This window comes from Oryza sativa, chromosome 8 (assembly GCF_034140825.1).
Source record: "Oryza sativa Japonica Group chromosome 8, ASM3414082v1".
Classification (NCBI taxonomy): Eukaryota; Viridiplantae; Streptophyta; class Magnoliopsida; order Poales; family Poaceae; genus Oryza; species Oryza sativa.
Window position 1 is genome coordinate 23352158 of NC_089042.1, and position 20835 is coordinate 23372992.

General features: G+C 44.9%; 3 protein-coding genes across 4 annotated transcripts; 1 reads left to right on the plus strand and 2 right to left on the minus strand.

Moving 5' to 3' along the window:
* Nucleotides 1–573: 573 nt before the first annotated feature.
* Nucleotides 574–5080, plus strand: LOC4345805 (probable GPI-anchored adhesin-like protein PGA55). Of its 2 annotated transcripts, none has more exons than XM_015793398.3 (8): nt 574–916; nt 1492–1573; nt 1696–1806; nt 1891–2685; nt 3017–3383; nt 3898–3979; nt 4156–4381; nt 4567–5080. In XM_015793398.3, the coding sequence occupies exons 1-7, from the start codon at nt 752–754 to the stop codon at nt 4360–4362; spliced, it is 1809 nt and encodes a 602-aa protein (XP_015648884.1). In that variant the 5' UTR covers nt 574–751; the 3' UTR covers nt 4363–4381; nt 4567–5080. The 2 variants fall into 2 exon arrangements, with proteins under 2 accessions (XP_015648884.1, XP_015648885.1); XM_015793399.3 differs by having other exon boundaries at nt 3898–3976.
* A 1450-nt stretch (nt 5081–6530) lies between these two features.
* Nucleotides 6531–18474, minus strand: LOC4345806 (zinc finger protein zpr1). The gene is made up of 16 exons (NM_001403633.1): nt 18177–18474; nt 18041–18085; nt 17897–17937; nt 17707–17788; nt 10939–10983; nt 10803–10859; nt 10640–10699; nt 10433–10560; nt 9835–10102; nt 9688–9754; nt 8923–8993; nt 8727–8816; nt 8196–8304; nt 7563–7654; nt 7090–7195; nt 6531–6853 (listed from the first exon to the last, which is right to left on the minus strand). Exons 1-16 carry the CDS (start codon nt 18318–18320, stop codon nt 6753–6755), a joined length of 1506 nt encoding a protein of 501 aa, NP_001390562.1. The 5' UTR covers nt 18321–18474; the 3' UTR covers nt 6531–6752.
* LOC107282066 (uncharacterized) lies at nt 15841–16527 on the minus strand. Its single transcript, XM_066303478.1, has one exon. It carries the CDS (start codon nt 16525–16527, stop codon nt 15841–15843), a length of 687 nt encoding a protein of 228 aa, XP_066159575.1.
* Nucleotides 18475–20835: the final 2361 nt, after the last annotated feature.

Genomic DNA, 20835 nt, shown 5'->3' on the forward strand with positions numbered 1-20835 from the left:
ACATAATTAATTAAGTATGAGCTATTTTTAAAAAAAATAGATCAATATGATTTTTTTAAGCAACTTTCATATAGAAATTTTTTACATAAAAACGTACCATTTAGTATTTTTTTTAAAACGTGCGTGTGGAAGAGGAGAAAGTTAGGAACCGGCTGTTCCGAACACACCAATCATTCTAGCTTGCTGGTGAAGTGAGGAGAGAGGGCCGGTGAGCCACCGGCTCGTCCGTACCGGCCGTGGCCGCCATCGTCACGTACGGGAGAGAGCAATGCAAAAGTTGGTTCGTTCGTTCGTTCGCCACCTAACTCGCCTGCGACTGCGAGATTCTCACTGCGACGCGCGCGGTAAAAGAAATGGTGGTACGGGCCAAGGCAGATCGCGAGATGCGGTGCAGAGTTTGCCGGTGGAGGTGGTAAGATTCAGCGCCGCAGTTATTACACGGCCACGTTGGCTGGCGTCGCGGGCCTCGCCTCGGGATGCCCGTACGCCTGGGCTGTGGCCACTGGCCACCACCACCACCTACACCGCGATTCATTTCGGGGGTATTAAACGCCCACCACCGCAGCACGCCATGCCACGCCGTGTCGCGGGGGCACTGCTGCTTACACCCGCCATTTTTAATACCACGCCGCGCCGCTCGGGGTGGAGCTAAAGCTAGTCGCTGACTGACGCTGCCCGCCGTGTGGCCGTGCATTGCTGTCCCTGAGCTTGCTGCTGCTGGTGGTGGTGACGATTCTGCTCGGTAGAGGAGATGCGAGTTGGGGGTGAGCTCCACAGCGGCGGCGGAGGAGGAGAGGGGGTGTTGGTGGGGAGGGGATGGAGGAAGGAGGAGGCGGAGGGAGGCGGCGGCGGCGGCGGCGGCGGCGGCGGGTGCTCGGCGAGCTCGACGAGCCGGGGATCGTCTCTCTGCGACTCGGTTGGTGATCCCTGCAAGCTGCAACCCCGCATTGCCGATTTTGTTGGTGTTGCATTCTCGAATACTAGCTCGTTAATTTTGTTGCAAATGATTGCGAATGCGATACTCTCTCTAAAGCGTCCTTGCGATTGCATTTCCTAATCCTCTCACATCTCGTGGTAGAAATGAGGAATTTTTTGGGCATGGAGACTACAAAAAGATGTGATTTCTGTGAAAGGTCTGGGGGGGGGGGGGAATTTTAGGTGATTAGACTGACGTTTGTTTGATGATGTCCAATGCAAGAGAGAAGAGACAGGAGACAACAAATCAGATACTGTGGTGTAGGTGGACAACTGGGGAAACCAATGGAGACAAACAAAAAAGAAAAAGAAAAAGTGGTCTTGGCAAATATTGGACGCTTGCAAGGAAAGGGGATTGTGCTTTTCGATAGAAAAATATGTTTTTTTTCCCTTTCGGGGTTCTTTTTCTCAGCTCACTAGTTCATTGCTCATACTACAGTAGGTTCCTGTTGTTTTTATGATTTTAATCCCAAGACAGTTTTGGGACAGGTTTTCTAAGACAATTATTTGGTGCAGCCTTTGCCCAGCTTTGTGCGCCATCGTGGTGGACCGGGGTCAGATCTAGAGCTCGATGGGTTGCCCACTTCCTCCTCCAATGGTGAGTGCAAATGTGGCGGCGAACAGCACATTGCTTGTACTCTTACTGTTGTTTCTTGTGAATGCTCTCGCTGTGCACAGCTTTACAGCCCTTAAAAGTTGGGGGGGTTTTGTGCTTTTCAGCTTCCTCAGGGTCACACGAGGAGGATCACGGGCCATTGCAAGGGGTGAAGGGAGAGGGGTGGATGCAAGTGCAGGGACCGATCAAGAACTCAGCTGCCCGTTCTACCGGAGGTAACATTTTTCATGAACTTGGTGATTGGTCTAGGTAGGATTTTCATGAGTGTTAACCTGTTATGCCTGGATGGTGTTTGATAGAATGCCAAGACCAGCGGTACCGGTTGGGGTCTGTTCTTTTCCATGGTAAGAATGAACGGAAGCAGCGCCCGGCTTCAGTTGATTTTGGCTGCCCCAGTGTTGACAGATCCTCCACGCATTCTCCGGGTTTCTTGGTCAATGGTACCGGGGCGATGAACAAGGGATTGAGTGTATCATCGCAAAATAAACCAGGTGCGCCGACTAGCCCAGGAACACCAAGCTACAATCGTCAGGGTGCAACAGTTGTTGGGTATCAGCAGGGTTGGAGCTCTGAAAGAGTTGCCCTGTCTTCAAACGGCCAGAGAAGGCATTCAGGCAACAGCATGGTGTTACCACATAATACTGGGAGAACATTGCCCTCAAAATGGGAGGACGCAGAGAGGTGGATCTTCAGTCCGAATCCCAGCAATGCACTTGGAAGGACCTCAATCCCGCAGTCGCGGCGACCTAAGGCCAAAAGTGGACCTCTTGGACCTCCTGGCAGATTTAGTGAACCATACTCATCAGTTTCGTCATCGTCATATTTGCTTGACACCGGGAGAGTAGGAAACCTCACGGCAAACTCACCTTTCCTGGCTGGGGTCTTGCTGCCTGAGCATGTTTGTGTGTCCAGTAGCCATGCTGGAAGGGATCTAAGTGGTGCATCTGGTGAGGATAAAAGCAATGGCATGGGAGGCAGGTCTGGTGAAGCAAATGGTGCACATCCTGCCGTGTGGTCTACCAGAGTTTGCCAACGAATGGATAGCGCAGTTCAGTCGTCTCCGTCATTGCCTACTTCCCAAGAATCAGTTCAAGGTATTGAGCACCGTATTTACCCGTACTTCTTGTGCTTAGTCTTGGAGTACTAGGGCCAAATGGAATAGTAGAGAACATTGTTTCTTGATTGTGATCTTTGTTTGCTAAAACAAAGTTAATATAAAAGAGTTCCAGTTAACTATACAAAGTATTCTCGGGAAAAAAAAATTATGCAAAGTATTTTGTCAATAAGCATGTTGGTACACAACATGATTATAATTATTAATTAGAATACACTCATAGATAGATCTTTCACCATATGCAAATAACGCTCAAAATTTGGAAGCTAGAAGCTAGTAATTATTATTCAGAAACTTTTTTCATTTTGCAGCTTGCACAGATGAACAGATCGAAATCACAACAGACTTGACCACCAGCAGTAAACCTGAAATTTCGAGAAAAGATGTGGCAACACAGACTAGCCCTGAGCTTAGCAGGTCATCTTCTCCTAGCGGGAGGCCTTCATTTTCCCGCTCACTATCAGTACAGCAAGTCAAAGAGTTGGAGAGCTGTTTCTCTAAGCTTGAGATAAGGGATGTGCAGATGGATGATCGGGTTACTCTGACCAGGTGGTCCAAGAAACATGTCACACGAGGCTCTGAGAAGAACTCGACAAACATTATAGAGTGGAAGAAAAAGACAGTGGAATCTAAATCTTCTGCCTGGGAAGTAACAGAAACTGCAAAGTGTATATCAAAGTAAGGGATTGCTATTTCTATTAATCCTTTCAGATGGAAGGTTTTGTTTTTTTTTTGCCTTACCTTATTTCAGGCATACAATTGTTTCTGCATACCTGTACTTCATAGAACACTACGGGAACTAATAAATGACTGAATTTGCCTTAGAAGACTTTAATAAGATGGAGATTAAAGAAAGAAGGGCGTATAGGGACAATGCACTTACTTGTTCTACAGTGTCTATCTTAGTCATTGTCGATAACTCAATGATGATTTTAGGTTTTCTTATTACATCTAAGATCATCCCATTTTGAAGTGTGAGATGGAAGTATACTTGTTGCATTGGTTCAACTACCATGCTATATTCATCATCTCTATTTGAGAACTTTATAGTATTTTGGAAGTTTGGAATTAAATCCAGCCTTATCTAGGTCAAACATCCAATTCAAGTTTCAGAAGATAATAAAGCTGCAATAATTTGCTATGTTTTATCAAAATTCTGATGGATGTATGCATATGCATTATTTCTTTGAAGGATTGAGGGAGAGGAAGCAAAGATGACTGCATGGGAGAATCTGCAAAAGGCAAAAGCAGAGGCAGCAATACAAAAGCTTGTGGTGTGTTGTTTCTTCCCCGTCTCTTTTAATTAATTTTCTTCTCCTGCATATATCTAACTTTTTCCCCCTAATGTATTGCTAATTAGTGAATCTACATTTGCTATTTACAGATGCTTTCTTATGTGCTGCTTGGAATTTTGACATCTATTCAATTCACACATTTTATGATTTTTCAGATGAAACTTGAAAAGAAAAGATCATACTCACTGGAGAGGATTTTCAATACCCTCAGGTCAGCTCATAGGAAAACACATGTGATACGCAGCACAACTACCACAAATCTTGATCAGCACATCTCCAGGACTGTGAAAAGGCCATCACACCTTAGCAAGAATGGCCAAATGAGTTCGCTGAGTGGGTGCTTCACTTGCCATGCCTTCTAGTATGGTATTATACAGTCAAGTAAGACGAGTTCAATTTTGCCAATACTAACAAAAAAGCCTGATAGATTATGTAGTACATTTTATATACTGCTGTTCCGTTTCTAATGGCTGATCAAGGTCCTTTTCTTTGATCCATTATGTGCATAACTTTTTTTTAAAAGAAAGTTTTATGTGCTTAACTATCATTGGGGATTTTTTTTTCAGGCGGCACTGTCACTTTCAAGATGGAATTGGAGGGGGGAACCAAAAGGCTTGCTAGTATAGAATACAGATAAGACCTAGCAGGGGAAGCCGAGGCTCTCAATGATATCCAATGGTCTGTCATTACAAGATTTATTCTAGAATTTCCCTTTTTATTCTGCTCAGGAACAAAAGGAAGTTGACGCAGAGGGAAGGAGTTGTTACTACACACCTTGTGAAGTATTTGTAATAATAAAAATCTCTGCCTATACTCTTCAGGGCGGAGTGGTATCATAAAAACTACAATATGTCAATTCCAACCATTCCTCTTTTATACAGCAAAATTTCATCCACTATTAGACTCTAGAGAGCAAAGATTCTTCTTGTAACTATGAGAACACGCTGTCTATTGTGCTTCAAGCCTTGAACCGGAATAGTTAGAAGAGTACCATGACTTTTTTTTTTAATTAGCTCTGTACATGACGTATAATCACCCCACCCGGGATACTGGCATTTTTCTACAATCATTTGGTGTTTACATATCCTCAACTATACCTGTTTGATGGTGGTGATTCGGACTTTAGATACCACATTTCCATGTGAAATTCTTATCTTGAAAACACTTTCAAATTCTTTTCAGTTAACGGATCATGGATTATTGCTGGCTTTTAGACAAAACTCCCTCCATTTCAGGTTATAAGACGTTTTGACTTTGGTAAATGTCAAACTACTTCAAGTTTAACTAATTTTATAGACAGACAAATATAGTAATATTATAATACCAAATTAGTTTTATTAAATCAATAATTGAATATATTTTCATAATAAATTTGTCTTGGGTTGAAAATATTATTATTTTTTTCTACACACTTAGTCAAACTTGAAGCAATTTGATTTTGACCAAAGTCAAAACGTCTTATAACCTGAAACGGAGGGAATATATGATTTTTACAATTGCTTTTTTCATCAGCATTTCTTTAAAAAAAATAACTTTATAACTTTCTAATATTGAATTCTTTCATTTACGCCCTTAAATAATTGTTACAAGCTCAGTTTCATCCGTCATACATAAAGAATAGCGCCAAGAGATTCACTTCGAGGACCTTACAATATTGTATATTTTAATTGAAAAATTTTGCTACTCGATATTAGAAAATTATGTCTTTGCTGAAATAGACAGTAAGAATTTGAGCCACTTATGGAGGATAGATCTATCCCTGTCCCCCGATTCAGCCGAAGACATAGGTTTGTAGGAATGGCTATAGGTGTATATGTGTTGGTGTACTATGTTTGTGCACTGTTTCTATGTAACTAGAGTTACCCTTGATCTTGGAGGACCCGGCCAAATCCAACTTACTTCTTTAGTCTCAAAATATAGCAACTAAGTTGTTACTCCCTCCATTTCAAAATGTTTAACACCGTTGACTTTTTAATACGTGTTTGACCATTCGTCTTATTCAAAAAATTAAAGTAATTATTTATTATTTTCATATCATTTGATTCCTCGTTAAATATACTTTCATGTACACATATAGTTTACATATTTCATAATTTTTTTTAATAAGACGAACGGTCAAACATGTGCTAAAAAGTTAACGGTGTCAAACATTTTGAAACGGAGGGAGTATATTTTTAAGAATGAAAGGAGTATACAGTTGTAGCCGTTACCATTGGTTCTGAAGTGAACGGCACAAATTAACCTAGGACACTGTAGCAAAAAGGGCACGGCACAAATTAACCTAGGACACTGTAGCAAAAGGGCACAAATTAACACAGAACAATGTAGCACAAAAATACTGTTCACGGTACTGCAATTTAAGTATTATAGCTGTAGATCTGAACCGTGGATCATCAAAATGGAGTTGTGGACAGCTTAAAATACATGTTATCCTAGGTGCAGTCATCGTTATGACTGCACCCGATCTCAACTCGGTTTTGTTGTGAATAATCTGTTGCTGGTCCCGACCAAATGGCTAGCCATTCAATTCGCACGACTACAATGCCGGTGGCGTTCAATGTAATTAAGCAAAGAAACAAGAAACGTTCTGATAAAGCAAATTTGGTCAACTGAATATCTTCGATCGTCTCAGAAACAAAAGCTATGGCTAACACAAAACTTGAGGATTTAAAATGAGAAATATCGCAACTTACTACAACATGGAGCACAATAAGTATATTTGATAATATCACATGTTACAACATTGAGTACATTATGGGTTGGTGGTGTTGTAGGCGGCGTCAGCAGACGATGTGTCCATGTCATTCAAGCCAAGCTCCTCATTCTGCTCCCAGCTCCTCACATACTCCTCAACTGGAAATTTTACAGAGAACAATGCGTGGAGCACATCAGAATTGCAGCAATAATGCACATTCTTCCTGCAGGCGTTGTTACTACTGGACTAATATCTTCCATAGTTCACATCAAAGACTTTACTAAGGAAAGACTCGAACCTCAAAGTTTGGTTAAATATTTAGATTCAAGGAATTCCCTCCCATTTTTAAAGACAATATAGTATATGATCCAATTGATTGATTAAGGTAACTTACTGGTTAGCTGGTTGTCATCTTCTAAAGAATCGGTAGCTGGAGCAACAAATGAAGCTGCCAATCCATCATCGATAATTAAAGTCCAAGGCTCTTGTAAACTTAGAAGCTGAAAACATACATATGAAATAGTATTAAAATAGCTGTCCAAAACATACATAAAAATTAAAAATAAATAAGCTGCAATCAAATCCTCGTAAAAGAAAACACCCAGAATAGCGATGAGGACTTTAGCAGCAACACCCACTCAGGTTTAACATAACAAATAAGAGAAGGAAGAAACATGCAGAGGTGTAGGCCTGATGATATATTTGAGCATTATCAAGGAAACAAATACTGCCTATTTTAGCAGCTTGACTTTGCTCAAGAAATGGGAGATTCAGAAAGAAAAACTCCATTAAACTACTGAAAATTCTGAAAGAAAACAAAATCATGCTAGAACAAATAAAACCATGTAAAGAAATCAAATTACACACCTTGGATAATCTATCGTTGAAATCCTCCCATTTCTTCTTTTTCCATTCCAGTGTGCTATCACCCAAATGGAATCCATGCACTCTCTGCAGAGCTGCAACCTCAATATAAAGATATCTCTTTTAGTTCACAAACTGTATTGAATAAAGAACACTCCAGAGATATGATTGAATAAATAAGCTATCTTCGAACTTTATTTAAAGAACGAATACATGTGCAATGGGTGCTTGCAGCTTCTCCGTCCGACTATGAAGAACTGTCGTTTTGGACATACATCTAGCAACACTTTCTAACTATCAATATATTTCTAATATTTAGATTGTAAATATGAAGACCATAATGTATATAACTACTCGTACATATATATTTATCTCAAAGCACAAGAACTGGGTTTTACAAATATATTCGGATATTCCAATAGAGATTAATGGTCAACAGTACATTTTGAGGATGGTATTGATGCCCAAAACGACGTGTTTTGTGACCTGGAGGGAGCACTAATGTTAGGGGGGAAGGCTTGTCAGCATGCCATGTATTTATTACTTGAACTAAAATGGCTCCTTATAGTCCAATTTTTGTGACATATATAAATGGAAAAGTAGTAAATAAGTGAGATGACTAGGTGAGGCACCTACCCTCGCATATTTTCACAATTAAACCTTCAACTGTTGTAACAATACCACCCAATGTTCCACTTGCTAGCTCCAACTCGAGTTCAGGTACTTTTACGCCAGCTGAATCTGACTGGAAAACAAAAAGGAAAAAAGAACTCCAAATTAACAAAATCGTGTATCAAACTTGATCCAAACACACCAAAATTGCAACTGAAGAGTGCATCTAACAATGCAGTCCTACGTTGGAGAGCATTTGTTTCGTTCTTCTAATACAAAAGAAAATTAAATTTATAGGCTTGTCTAGTTCTTAATTGCAAGGACACCCAATCTTGTATAATGGAAAAAGGGGAACATAAATATTTATATCATTTTGCCCATTGAAAAGAGGGATTCTGACTTACAAAGCCAGATTTATGAGTCCAAAATGAAGTACCAAAAATACTTCCCACCCTAGATAAGTCAGAAATCTCATGCACAAGCAGGCACACTAAAAAAGTTGCATGCAATGCAAAGTTGCAAACAACAACACCGCCAAGAAAACAAATTTCTGACCTTTATGACATCACGTGTAAGATCTTTTCCGTTCTGCACACGTAGTGTAATTTTCTTTCCTTTGGCTGGGATTTCACCACCAGGCTTCAACTGATAGAACAAAAAGAAAGCCGTTTTAAGTTCAGAGTTGTCACCAATGTACAACATTTTTTTTCTAAAAGAAATGCATGTATGACTACGGAAGTCTGGAACTGACCTCTGAGTTGCGATAGCCGCACATGTCGCATGTTGTTGCCATAACAATAACCTCACGAAAATATGGGATTTCTAACCAAAGGTCAAAGACCAGACACTAGCAAATATTAATAATTAGCAGTACAATATCACTAGAGAGTTCTGTACGATTCAAGGATCCAATCAAAACATGTTACAACTACACTGCGTGACAGCAATTACTGTGGAACCTAGCTCCACTAATCATATGCTACAAACCAGCCAGTAAAAGACATGCATGCTTTGGCCATCAATCCATCATCCAGCACGGTCACACACAAAAAAAATTCCATCAATCCCCATGTTTAGATCATAAAACCATTACGTAAGCCTAAATTGGCTGTATCTCAGGACACTATAAACCATATTTCCAAGCAATTTGACCGTTACTGCCAATTTTCCAGCATATTATTTATGCTTTGCACTATGATATACTCCCTAACACATAAAGCATGCAAGTAACCAGCAAGAACATTCTAAATTAAAGTCCCAAATATTTCTTAGCCCCTCATTTTTTAAGAGGAACATTCTAAATTAAAGTCCCAAATATTTCTTAGCCCCTCATTTTTCAAAGAGGCCAAGATTGATCACAGAATCAAACAAGCATATAGAAACACTACAGATGACCTATTTGACTATTGCTGATATTATCAACATGTTTTACTTAAAAACGAACATACTCTATTTCTCTATTCTTAGTTTAAGAGTCCATATGGAAGAAATAGTGAACAAAAGGTGAAAAGGATACTTGTAGCAAAGAAACGAGTGACACACTCAGTTCCACAGGCCCCACATGTTGATGGCAAAGTATCAACCTGACCAAGTAAATTTTTGTAAGCATGAATGAACATTAGTCTTGAATAAGGTAATTGCCGTACAACTGAATAAAGCATACCTCTTCTGGTGCTGAATATCTGCACAGCGCTGCAGCAACTTCATCAGGGTTTCCTTGAGCTATAGCACGGCGACCTGCAACAGCTCCAACCGAACCGTGGGGCTCCTGCAACACCTCAGAGTTCCCTTCCACAGTTGAAGCATGATTAACAGGCTGATCCCCAGGTTCTTCTGTGGATGGTTCAACAAGAAAACCAAGTGCTGCCTGTTGCTCACGCATCCTTTCATAGAATCTCACAGATAACAAAGGATCTGATGAAGGTGCATTCCTGCAGGGAGATTGGTTAATATGTGTCGAAGTACAATACTGCAATCACTTCAAGCAAATGGGAAGCTAATGGGAACATATAGACTATTATCTTTCCATGCACATCATACGGGAAACTCCATGGCACAATCCAGGCCACTTGAGCAACTACAGGTCATGCTAAATGAAACCAGAAATAATATTATTATACAATCATAAAGGAGGAGAGTTTGAAATTCACACATGTGCTAAACACTTTGGGACATTGTCTTTCATGTAAGAAGAACTCTAAAAAAGATCCTATAAAGTCACATCAAACAAATTGAATTCCAAAGGTTACAGATCATCTTACTGGTTTTCAATGAAGCTATTTCCAGCAGGATCATCAAGAACAAAGGTGAAAGCAGCTTCTCCTAATCCAAGAGATCTCAATTTTGCTAAAAATTTATCAATAGCTTCGGCCTTTTGAGGATCCACTTTCTGCAGAACCAATGGTGATTAGTGCACCACAATGTGGCATTTAAGTTCCAAACCTATGCATGTGATCACCGAGATTCACCTTTCTTTCATCTTGAAGTGCCTGCAGCTCATCCACAGCTCGCATAATAATCCCTTCCACCTAACTCATGAGACAAGATACTTAAGAGAACTAGCAATAATAAAAAAAAGAGTTGGATATGAACATTTTCCAAGATATATTTGTGGAAAGAAATGGAGCATACTGTTGAAAGTGATCCACGTTGAGCTTCTGGAGGGATCTCAAAGTCCAGTTCTGGAATCTACACGTCAAATGTGAAGTTACATATAAATCACATTACATATATTTAAAAAGCATCACAAGAGCATAGTTTGACATACCTTAATAGTTGCTGAATCAGATTTCACAACCTGACGGTTCAGTATCTGTACCAATACCGTTCGTTAGTTATTGTCATATAAACATACAATTACAACGATTTATCACTAACATTAATAAACATGAACAGAAAGCAGCATGGATATGTATTTGAATTTTAAATTATTGCACAACTTATGACCAGCAGTGAGCAAACCACCTATGACAAGCAAAGGAAAAAAAAAGAGCACAGGAGCCAAATTTTTCATCAAAACTTGCGAAGACATACAAGATAGAAGAATAGATCTGCAAACTTTTACAGTTTGATTCCTCACGGGCAATGACTAATCATGGTTTTAGGGTTTGAATCAGTTTTAGGTTCCTGTCTAGAATTCTTCCAAATCTGTGAAGTAGGTTGCAAATCTACCAAGGATCTTTTATTGGAATAGGTTCTGGAGATGTTTGTGAACATCCTATCCAAATTTCATCAATTTGGTTAAGGTTTGCTCATCTAGTTGGATATTCCGCCTTCCTCTGAAAAAAGATATTAATTTATTTTTTAGTTGGCAGACTTACTCAGGAACTAGTCAAACCACAGGTAATCTGGTCAGACTGAAAGCTCCACAGGAAAAAAAAAAACTCAATTTTATTTTTGGGGTGAATTTCTTCATTAGAAATACTGATGCAAAAGGACACATTGCAGTGAGCTACATACGGACTCTGAAAGAAAACCTCCATAATCAACTTGCAAGTTGTGATCTTCAGAATCCTGAAGCTATATCATATGGAATTGCATGGGAGGCACCCATGCAACAGGCAGTCGGCGTGCAAGCATATTTGAACTAAACAAAAGAATTAAGTTTGAGCTATAGTTTAGTTTATAATTATTTACAGTAGAAACAGGACTATAAGGATTTCTTCCACACAGAAGCACAATACTCTATACTGTATAGCCATGTTGGTAGGATCACTTCTGAACTACACTCAATAGTCTAGCTGAAACTGAAACTGAAAATGAGCTGAAAAGCTTACTTATGTTAGCACAATAGCTATATTTATAGTACATGGATAGGTCGGTTGCTGAACCGACAATACTGCTGCTGCTATGTTCCTGCTAGAGGTAAAATCAAAATTGACTACTACCACTAATAGCAGCTGTCTGACAACCGAGTAACAGCTGCAGCCTATAGCTTACTGTCTAAGGAAACCAAATAACTAACTAGAACAAGGATTATACTAACAATCTCCCCTTAATCCTTGTTCTTCTATTCTGAACTAATCTTGACCACTCCAATCCTTGCAACAAGCTCATGGAATCGAACTCGCCCCAATGCCTTCGTTAGAATGTCAGCGAGCTGGTCCATGGTGGTGATGAAGCTGGCGCTGATGCTTCCTTCCTCCAAGCAGCTTCTGATGAAGTGATAGCGCAAATCAATATGCTTGCTGCGCTCATGGAAGACAGGGTTCTTTGCCAGCGCCAAGGCAGACTTGCTGTCCACCTTTAGCTCGATCGCTTTAGGTTGCTTCCCAAGAAGTTCGCCGAGCAATCGAGCCAACCAGATTCCTTGTGTGGCAGCATTGGTGGCTGCAACATATTCTGCTTCACAGGAAGATAAAGCCACCACTCTCTGCTTGATGGATTGCCAACTCACCAAGCTTGAACCAAGGAAAAACAACATGCCACTTGTGCTTCTCCTTGTATCAATGTCGCCGGCGAGGTCGCTGTCGCTGTAACCAATCAGCCGCTGCTCCTCTTTCTCCCTTTTGTAATGAAGTCCGTACTCCATCGTGCCAGCGACATAGCGTAGAATGCGCTTCACGGCCACCATGTGCTCCTCAGTTGGCCGCTCCATGAAGCGACTCACGAACCCAACAGCAAATGCTAGGTCTGGCCGTGTGTGCACAAGATAGCGAAGGCTACCAACCAGCCGTCGATATTTTGTTGCATCAACGGGAGGTGCCGTGCTATCACGGCTCAGCTTGAGCCTTTCTTCCATTGGAGTGGCGCAAGGGTTGCAGTCCTTGAGGCCAGCCGACTCCACAATGCGCTGAGCATAGCGCCCCTGGTTCAGGGAGATTCCATCATCTCCTTGCTTCACCTCAATTCCAAGGTAGAAAGAGAGCAAGCCAAGATCACTCATCTGAAACTTTGCCTTCATTTCTTCCTTGAATTGTTCAATTGCTCTTGTCGATGGCCCGGTGATCACAAGGTCATCTACATAGACCCCGACGAGTAGAGCAGAGCCACCATTGTTTCGTCGGTACATGGCGTGCTCATGCTTGCTTTGGTCGAAACCGAGCTCCTTCAGAGTACAATCAAGCTTCGCATTCCAGGCTCTTGGCGCCTGCCGCAGGCCATAAAGAGCCTTGCGCAGGCGGAGGACCTTGTCTTCTTCTCCGGCGACGACAAAACCAGGGGGCTGCTTCACATACACCTCCTCTGCCAAATCTCCATTGAGAAAGGCAGACTTCACGTCCATGTGATGGACGTGCCACCCTTTTTGGGCGGCGACCGCAAGCAGGAGACGAATTGACTCCATGCGCGCGACGGGCGCAAACACCTCGTCAAAATCAATCCCAGGTTGCTGGACAAATCCCCTGGCGACGAGACGAGCTTTGTGCTTGACCACCTTTCCGGCCTCGTTCTTCTTCAATTTATAGACCCATTTGAGTCCAATTGGGCGATGGCCATGTGGGAGATCAACAAGCTCCCAAATCCCATTGCGATTCACCGCGTCCATCTCTTCACGCATGGCTGCTCGCCATGCATCATCACCCTCCGCCTCTGCAAACGAGCATGGCTCACCAGGTCCAGCGAGGAGCAAAGACGCCTCCTCGAGTTCCCGTTGTGCAATCCCTGGTGCCGGGGCATTCTCCCCGATCAAGTTGTCGACTGTGCGGTAGCGGACAGGGGTGTTGGAGTGCGCCGCGTCGATCCTCTCCTCGTCGTGTGAGGGAGGTGACACGAACTCTGTTGGGGCAACGCTAGGACTTGGTGCTGGTGTGGCAGGGGTTGCTGGTGAAGTCTCTTGTAGTGGCGTTGGGGATGCTGATGGGGTCACCACGCCTCCCCCCACACTAGGGATAGGATGCCCAGTGGTCTTCTCAACATGGTACTCGATGGCGAAATCGCTGCTCGGTCGAGCATCTGTGCTGCTTGCTGCCGTCCAGTCCCACCCGCGGCTCTCGTCAAAGATGACATCACGGGCGAGACGTACACGCCGTGTCCTTGGATCCAGGACACGATATGCCTTCACCCCTTCTTCATAGCCAATGAAGACGCCGGGTGTGCTGCGGTCGTCGAGCTTGCGCACATCGTTTAGCTCCTTCACGTACGCCAGGCACCCGAAGGTACGTAGGAAGCTGACCATCGGCTTCTTGCCGTGCCAAGCTTCATACGGCGTCTTGCCAGTGAGGCTTTTGGTTGGTGCATGATTGAGGAGGAAGACAGCCGTGCTGACAGCCTCCCCCCAAAACTCCGCAGGCATTCCCTTCTGTTTGAGAAGGGCGCGCGCCATGGACACCACTGTCTGATTCCGCCGCTCGACCACGCCATTTTGTTGTGGGGCGTAGGGCGCGAAGAAATGACGTTGGATACCCTCATCAGTGCAGTAGGTGGCGAACTCAAGCGACGTGAACTCGCCGCCGTTGTCCGTGCGAAATACACACAGCTTGCGCCCACAGTGAGTCTTGGCTGCCATCTGAATTCTCTTGATGGCGTCAGGTGCATTGCTCTTGGCTGCTAGGAGCGCCACCCACATGTATCGTGTGGCATCGTCGACCAGCAGCAAGAAGTAACGCCGGCCACCTGGCGTTGCCGGCGTGATAGGGCCACAGATGTCGCCATGGACGAGATCTAGCGGCTCCTGAGCGCGGTACTTGGCTGCCTTTGGAAAGGCAGCGCGCCGATGCTTGGTGATGACACACGTGTCGCAAAGCTGCTCGACATGCTCCAGTCGAGGCAGGCCACGCACGAGCTCTTGTCGGCCCATCTTCTCTAGCGAGCCGAAGTGGATGTGCCCGAAGCGCTCGTGCCAGCGCCAGGCAACATCATCGTGTCGCGTAGCCAAGCAAATCGGCCTAGCAACCTCGAGACGGAGGACGTATAGACGGCTTCGTCCCCGCTTGATCTTGGCAAGAAGACGGCGGCGGCGGTCCCAGATACGCATGATGCCGTCCTCGACCAGCACACGCGTCCCGCTTTCATCAAGCTGACCGATGCTGATGATTGAGCTCTTGAGGCGCGGAATGTAGTAGACGCCACTGAGAACCTTGTGCTCGCCATTCTTGCCGGTGAAGATGACGTTACCGGCACCCTTGATGTCTACGATGGAGCTGTCTCCAAATTTGACGGTGCCGGTGACGCTTCGATCGAGCTCAGCAAAGACGTCACCACGGCCTGTCATGTGGTTGGTGGCTCCTGTGTCAAGGTACCACGCCTCCTTGTCCTCAGCGTCCGTGGCTCCTAGGCTCACCTGCACTCGCGGTTCAACGAGGGAGACAGGAGATGGCGCGATGATGGGGCCATCATTGAGCTCGCAAGCGTGGGCCATCAACAAAGTGGCATCGTCATCTTCAAGCTCGCATGCCCGCGAAAGCAGCAGGACGTCGTCATCGTCATCACCTTGGGCTAGGTGAGCGGCTTCTTTCTTGGGCTGGCGACAGTCCTTGGCCCAATGGCCAAGACGGCCACAATTGTGGCATCTGTTTGGTGCCGTGTCCCGATTGGTGTTCCCTTTCTCGCCTCCTACGCCGCCACCAAAACCTCTTTTCTTGCGATGGGAGCGAGGTCGCTGACGAGCTCCACCTTGCGACTGCTTGGAGGATCGCTCCCCTTTTTGTCGCTCCTTCTGCCGTGCGAGCCACTGCTCCTCCGTGAGGAGAAGCTGGCCTCCGGCTGGAGTAGTCGTCGACGTTGGAGCTGGTCACCGTTCCTCCGCCACCTTGAGACGCCCAGTGACATCCTCGATGGTGAGTGTCGAGAGATCCAACAGGGTCTCAATCGACACAGCGATTTGGGAAAATCGCTCTGGGACGACGCGCAAGAACTTCTCGATGACGTTCTGCTCCTCGATTCGTTCTCCTAATGTCCCAAGCTGAGACACTAGGCTTGTGAGCCGTAGGGCGAAGTCGTCGATCGATTCACCATCATGGAACGAGATGGATTCATACTCCCGGTGCAGCTGTTGCGCCTTCGCCTTCCTCACGCGGTCCACGCCGACGCGCATCACTTTGATGGCATCCCAGGCGTCCTTCGCGGAGTCCTTGGTGGCGAGCAGCGAGATCATCTCGCTGGGGACAGCGCGTAGGATGGCCTCCATTGCCATCCTGTCTTCTTGCTCATCGCATTCACCATGCTCCACCGCGTCCCAAAGGCCACGGGCTTGCAGCATCACCTTCATCAGCAGCGACCACTCGGTGTAGTTGGTTCGCGTGAGGGTGGGGAAAGCAGCAGCGCCGCCAACCTCCCTGACAGTCCGCTGCACAACAACCTCTCGAACAGCAGCGCCTCGACCTCGTCCTCGCCGTGGTGTTGGCGATAACGAGTGACGGCGGCCGCGGTGTTGTGGCGACCTGGAAGCATTGGCTCCAGCAGCTGGTACTCCCTCCATCTCTCTCTCACACTTCTTTAACCTGAGCTCTGATACCAATTGTTGGTAGGATCACTTCTGAACTACACTCAATAGTCTAGCTGAAACTGAAACTGAAAATGAGCTGAAAAGCTTACTTATGTTAGCACAATAGCTATATTTATAGTACATGGATAGGTCGGTTGCTGAACCGACAATACTGCTGCTGCTATGTTCCTGCTAGAGGTAAAATCAAAATTGACTACTACCACTAATAGCAGCTGTCTGACAACCGAGTAACAGCTGCAGCCTATAGCTTACTGTCTAAGGAAACCAAATAACTAACTAGAACAAGGATTATACTAACAAGCCATACTTAATCTCTCCTGGAGACACATTTGGCTATAAGGTCAGCGTCTTACTGTCTTAGCAATCAAATTGCTTAGCCAGCTCATACTTCAATGAGTTATATGTATATCTGATTAGGCGAAAGAAATGCAGAAATTAATGAAAGACAGGATTTGCTCGAGGCCTTGACTCAGTTAATTCCTCAATCCTCATTACAAAAAATATCATTGATTTCATGAGTAAACATTACAGCACATAATGCTGATATCTATCAAGAAAAATGAAGTTCTTGTGGGCCATTAGAGGGAACTGGGACATTTGGGTCCGGCTAGCTGTGATATGTGACTGTTAGCAAGGTGGGATGGGTGAGTGAACAAAGAAACCAAAAAAAAAAAAAAAAACTCACTGAAACCAGTGAGGATTCAGGAAATAATGCTACTAATCAGATCCCGTGGCGTGGCAACCGCCATCATAGACTAAGACCCTGTTTAGATGGGACTAAAACTTTTTAGTCTCTATCACATCGGATATTTGGACACTAATTATAAATATTAAACGTAGACTATTAATAAAACCCATTATATAACCCTGGACTAATTCGCGAGACGAATCTATTAAGCCTAATTAATTCATGATTAGCCTATGTGATGCTACAGTAAACATACGCTATGTATGGATTAATTAGGCTTAAAAAATTTATCACACGAATTAGCTCTCATTTATGTAATTAGTTTTATAAGTAGTCTATGTTTAATACTCCAAATTCATCCGACATTCATCCGACATGACAGGGACTAAAGTTTAGTCCCTGGATCCAAACACCACCTAATAAATTGGTGACAACATAAAAACAGCCATGCCACAGAACCATACCTCGTTCTGCCCGCGCGGGACCTCCAAACGGTAACAACATCCCTTCGGCTGGAGCTGTCCAGCAAACTGAACCTCATTGTTCCTAGCACAGAAAATTACACCGAATCAAGTATACTCCCCTAAAAACACCCAGCGCTCTACTAGCCACGCGCTTGCACCAGTCGACGCACAAATGCACACATTCCATTACCTCTCACCGCAATGCGGGCACTCGAAAGCCATCAGAACCACCTGCAGATTTACAAACGTGAATTCGACACCGCTCTCGAATGAGAACAAGCAGCAGTCAGTTCAGCCACCAATGAGAATGGCACGAGAGCTAATCTAATCTCACCTCCCGGAAGTGCGGAATCATGGTCATCAGAAGCCTCGTGGTGCCCTGGCCACAGAAAAATCGCACGCAGGTCTCAGCACCCTCGCCACAAGCAAAAACCGAGCGAAGAAGCTACACCAAACTTAGAGGCCCTTACGTTGTCGCCGCAGCGCATGCAAAGGGACTCGATCTCGTGGAGCGGCGCGGCGTGGGCCTCCTCGTCGCCGCCGCCGCCGCCCGCCGACTCCGCCGCCGAGCGGAGGTCCACCACCACCCGCCCTTCCTCCCCGGAGCTCGCCATGGTCTCCGCCGCCGCTAAGCGAAGGAGCGGAGGCTCCCTCTCGCGATCTCTCTGGCTTAGGTCTGCGTGGTTCGGCTCTCGTGGCGGCAGTGGAGGCGTGGAAGCTGGTGGCGCTGGTGGCTTCGCGGCGGGAGGGGAAGGGAGAAGGGAAAGGAAGGGAAGACGCGAGAAAGGGGCGGAGACCTAGGAGTCTCTGGAGTCCGGAAATGGGCTGGGCTTATGAAACCGGTTAGTTCACCTGATGGGCCAGATGCCCGATGGGCCTTGTTGGGCTGTAGTGATGGACTCCTGGGCTGCTGCGCAGTATTGAATTTGCCGTTACAAAGTCGAAATAAGTTCAATTTGACTCCCTTACATTAAAAGTGACCCGAATCTAATCCATGCCCCTAAACCGCAAAACCAGATATCTCGACCCCCAAACTATTGAAACCGATGCAATTTGACTCTCTAGGCGGTTTTGAAGGTCGTTTTTGCTAACGTGGCGCCTACGTGGTGATATTGATCGGGTCTTCTTTACACGTGGTGTCGACGTGGCGCTGCCCTTCCCTTCCTCTTCGGCTGTCTGCCGCTTGCGCGGCTGCGGTGGGCAAGCGCAAGCTGGAGCGGCGGCTACGGGCGGTCGAGGGCCGGAAAGCGGCAGCAGCGGCGTCGGGCGGGATGTCAAGATCTGGAGTAGTGGAGAGTGGAGATGAGCGGTGCCCCGAGCTCCTCCCGTCGACGAAATAGAGCAACGTTGTGGCCACCGTCGAGCTCGGCGAGAAGGGCCCCCCTCTCTCCTCCCCATCTTCTTCTTGATGGCGCAACAGGACGGTTGCTGGGAAGTAGCAAGCGACGGCGGCGAAGGAGCTTGGCGACATGGCAGGTACGCCCAGTGGCATGGCGATGGCGGCGGGCAAGCGAAGACGGCTGTGAGCGGCGAAGATGCGGGCGGGGGGGGTGCGAGGACGGCGGCATCCGACGGTGGCCGCCATGGATAGGGTGAGGTGGGGATCTCCCCGACAATGTCCGCCGCCACCATGGCGTGTAGGTCGGTTGTGTGCTCCGCCTCCGCCCTCACGCCGCTGCACCACCGCCTCCTCCCCCTCGTCTGCGCGGCTCACTGAGATCCTTGCCGCCGCGACCACATCGCCCTGCTCCTCGCGGTGAGCGGTGATCCACGCCGCCACCTCCTCTCCCACTTGCCGCCCAACTCCCTTGCCGCCGTCAGCCTGCTCCCGCTCGCCACTGTCCTTCTCCGATGATGAGGAGAAAGGCTAGGGGAGAGAATGAGAGAAGGGAGAGAGAGGGAGGAGGGAGAGAGAGGAAGGAGTGAGGATGACATGTGGGCCCCCACATATCAGTGGGGCCCGCGTGTCATCTTTTGTGTAAATGATAAATTAATTATTTTTTAATTCTAATGCCACGTCAATGCCACATATAAAGAAGACCCGGTCAATACCGCCACGTTAGCAAAACTGTCCTCCAAAATTGCCAAGGGAATCAAACTGCACCGGTTTCAATAGTTCGAGGGTCGAGATATTCGGTTTTACGGTTTAGGGTCATGGATTAGATTCGGGTTACTTTTAAGGGAGTCAAAGTGAACTTATTCCCAAAGTTGAGCAAAAGGTAACGATACACCATATGATGTTATTTCTATTATATTGTGCATTTTGTTAAAATTGAGCGGATGGCCTCATCTTTTTATGCTTATACTTATCAGCTAAAATTTAAATTTTAATCTTAATTTTAGAGTTTATTTTGAGGTTTTTTTCATCGAAGTTTATTTTTCAGCCTTTACTTTTAGATCGTTAAGAACACATATATAAAAGTTTGGGACTGCCTATACATTATATGACAGAATTTTTAGCCTCCTATCATGCAGATTTCTTACCCTTTAGATCAACATCTAACGGATGACATCAATATACACAAACAAAATAAAGCTCACGTGGGCTCAAATGGGCTTCAAGTAGATTTCAGACTTACATCGTAAATACATTTAAATTACATACTTCATCCGTTTCATAATGTAAGTCATTTTAGCATTTCCTACATTCATATTAATGTCAATGAATCTAGATAGATATATATGTCTAGATTCATTAACATCAATATGGATATGGGAAATGCTAGAATGACTTATATTGTGAAACGGAGGAGGTATGTAATTTTCAAACTTACATCGTAATTACACTAAAATTGCATATGTAATTAATATGTAATTATAGTGTAAGTAACCAATGAAAGGGATGAGTTAAAAATCACGGATTCGAGTCCTGGTATGTGTAAGAGTTTTTGTTTCTCATGTCATGAACGAATCTCAGCGTAGCATAAATCTCAAATACATTCGACGGTAAAAAAAAAGGTGCAAAATTAAACCATACAAAATCTGCCAGCAGATGGATAGCTATTCCGTAAAAGTTTTATTAACAAAATATTTTTCGTTTGTAAATAAGCCGTTTGGCTTATTCCCTAAATAAGCCAACCGATGAGAACCTCAAATCCTCAATTTGTAGTTGGTATTTCTTTACTTTCT

Coding starts and splice junctions, on each gene's coding strand:
- LOC4345805 (XM_015793398.3), top strand. CDS start 752: ATGCGAGTTGGGGGTGAGCTCCACAGCGGCGGCGGAGGAGGAGAGGGG. Junction 1,807..1,890: donor AGCTGCCCGTTCTACCGGAG/GTAACATTTTTC, acceptor GGTGTTTGATAG/AATGCCAAGACCAGCGGTAC. Junction 3,980..4,155: donor CAGCAATACAAAAGCTTGTG/GTGTGTTGTTTC, acceptor ATGATTTTTCAG/ATGAAACTTGAAAAGAAAAG.
- LOC107282066 (XM_066303478.1), bottom strand. CDS start 16,527: ATGGAGGGAGTACCAGCTGCTGGAGCCAATGCTTCCAGGTCGCCACAA.
- LOC4345806 (NM_001403633.1), bottom strand. CDS start 18,320: ATGGCGAGCTCCGGGGAGGAAGGGCGGGTGGTGGTGGACCTCCGCTCG. Junction 17,938..18,040: donor TGATTCCGCACTTCCGGGAG/GTGAGATTAGAT, acceptor GTAAATCTGCAG/GTGGTTCTGATGGCTTTCGA. Junction 8,994..9,687: donor CACTCGTTTCTTTGCTACAA/GTATCCTTTTCA, acceptor ACCTTTGGTTAG/AAATCCCATATTTTCGTGAG.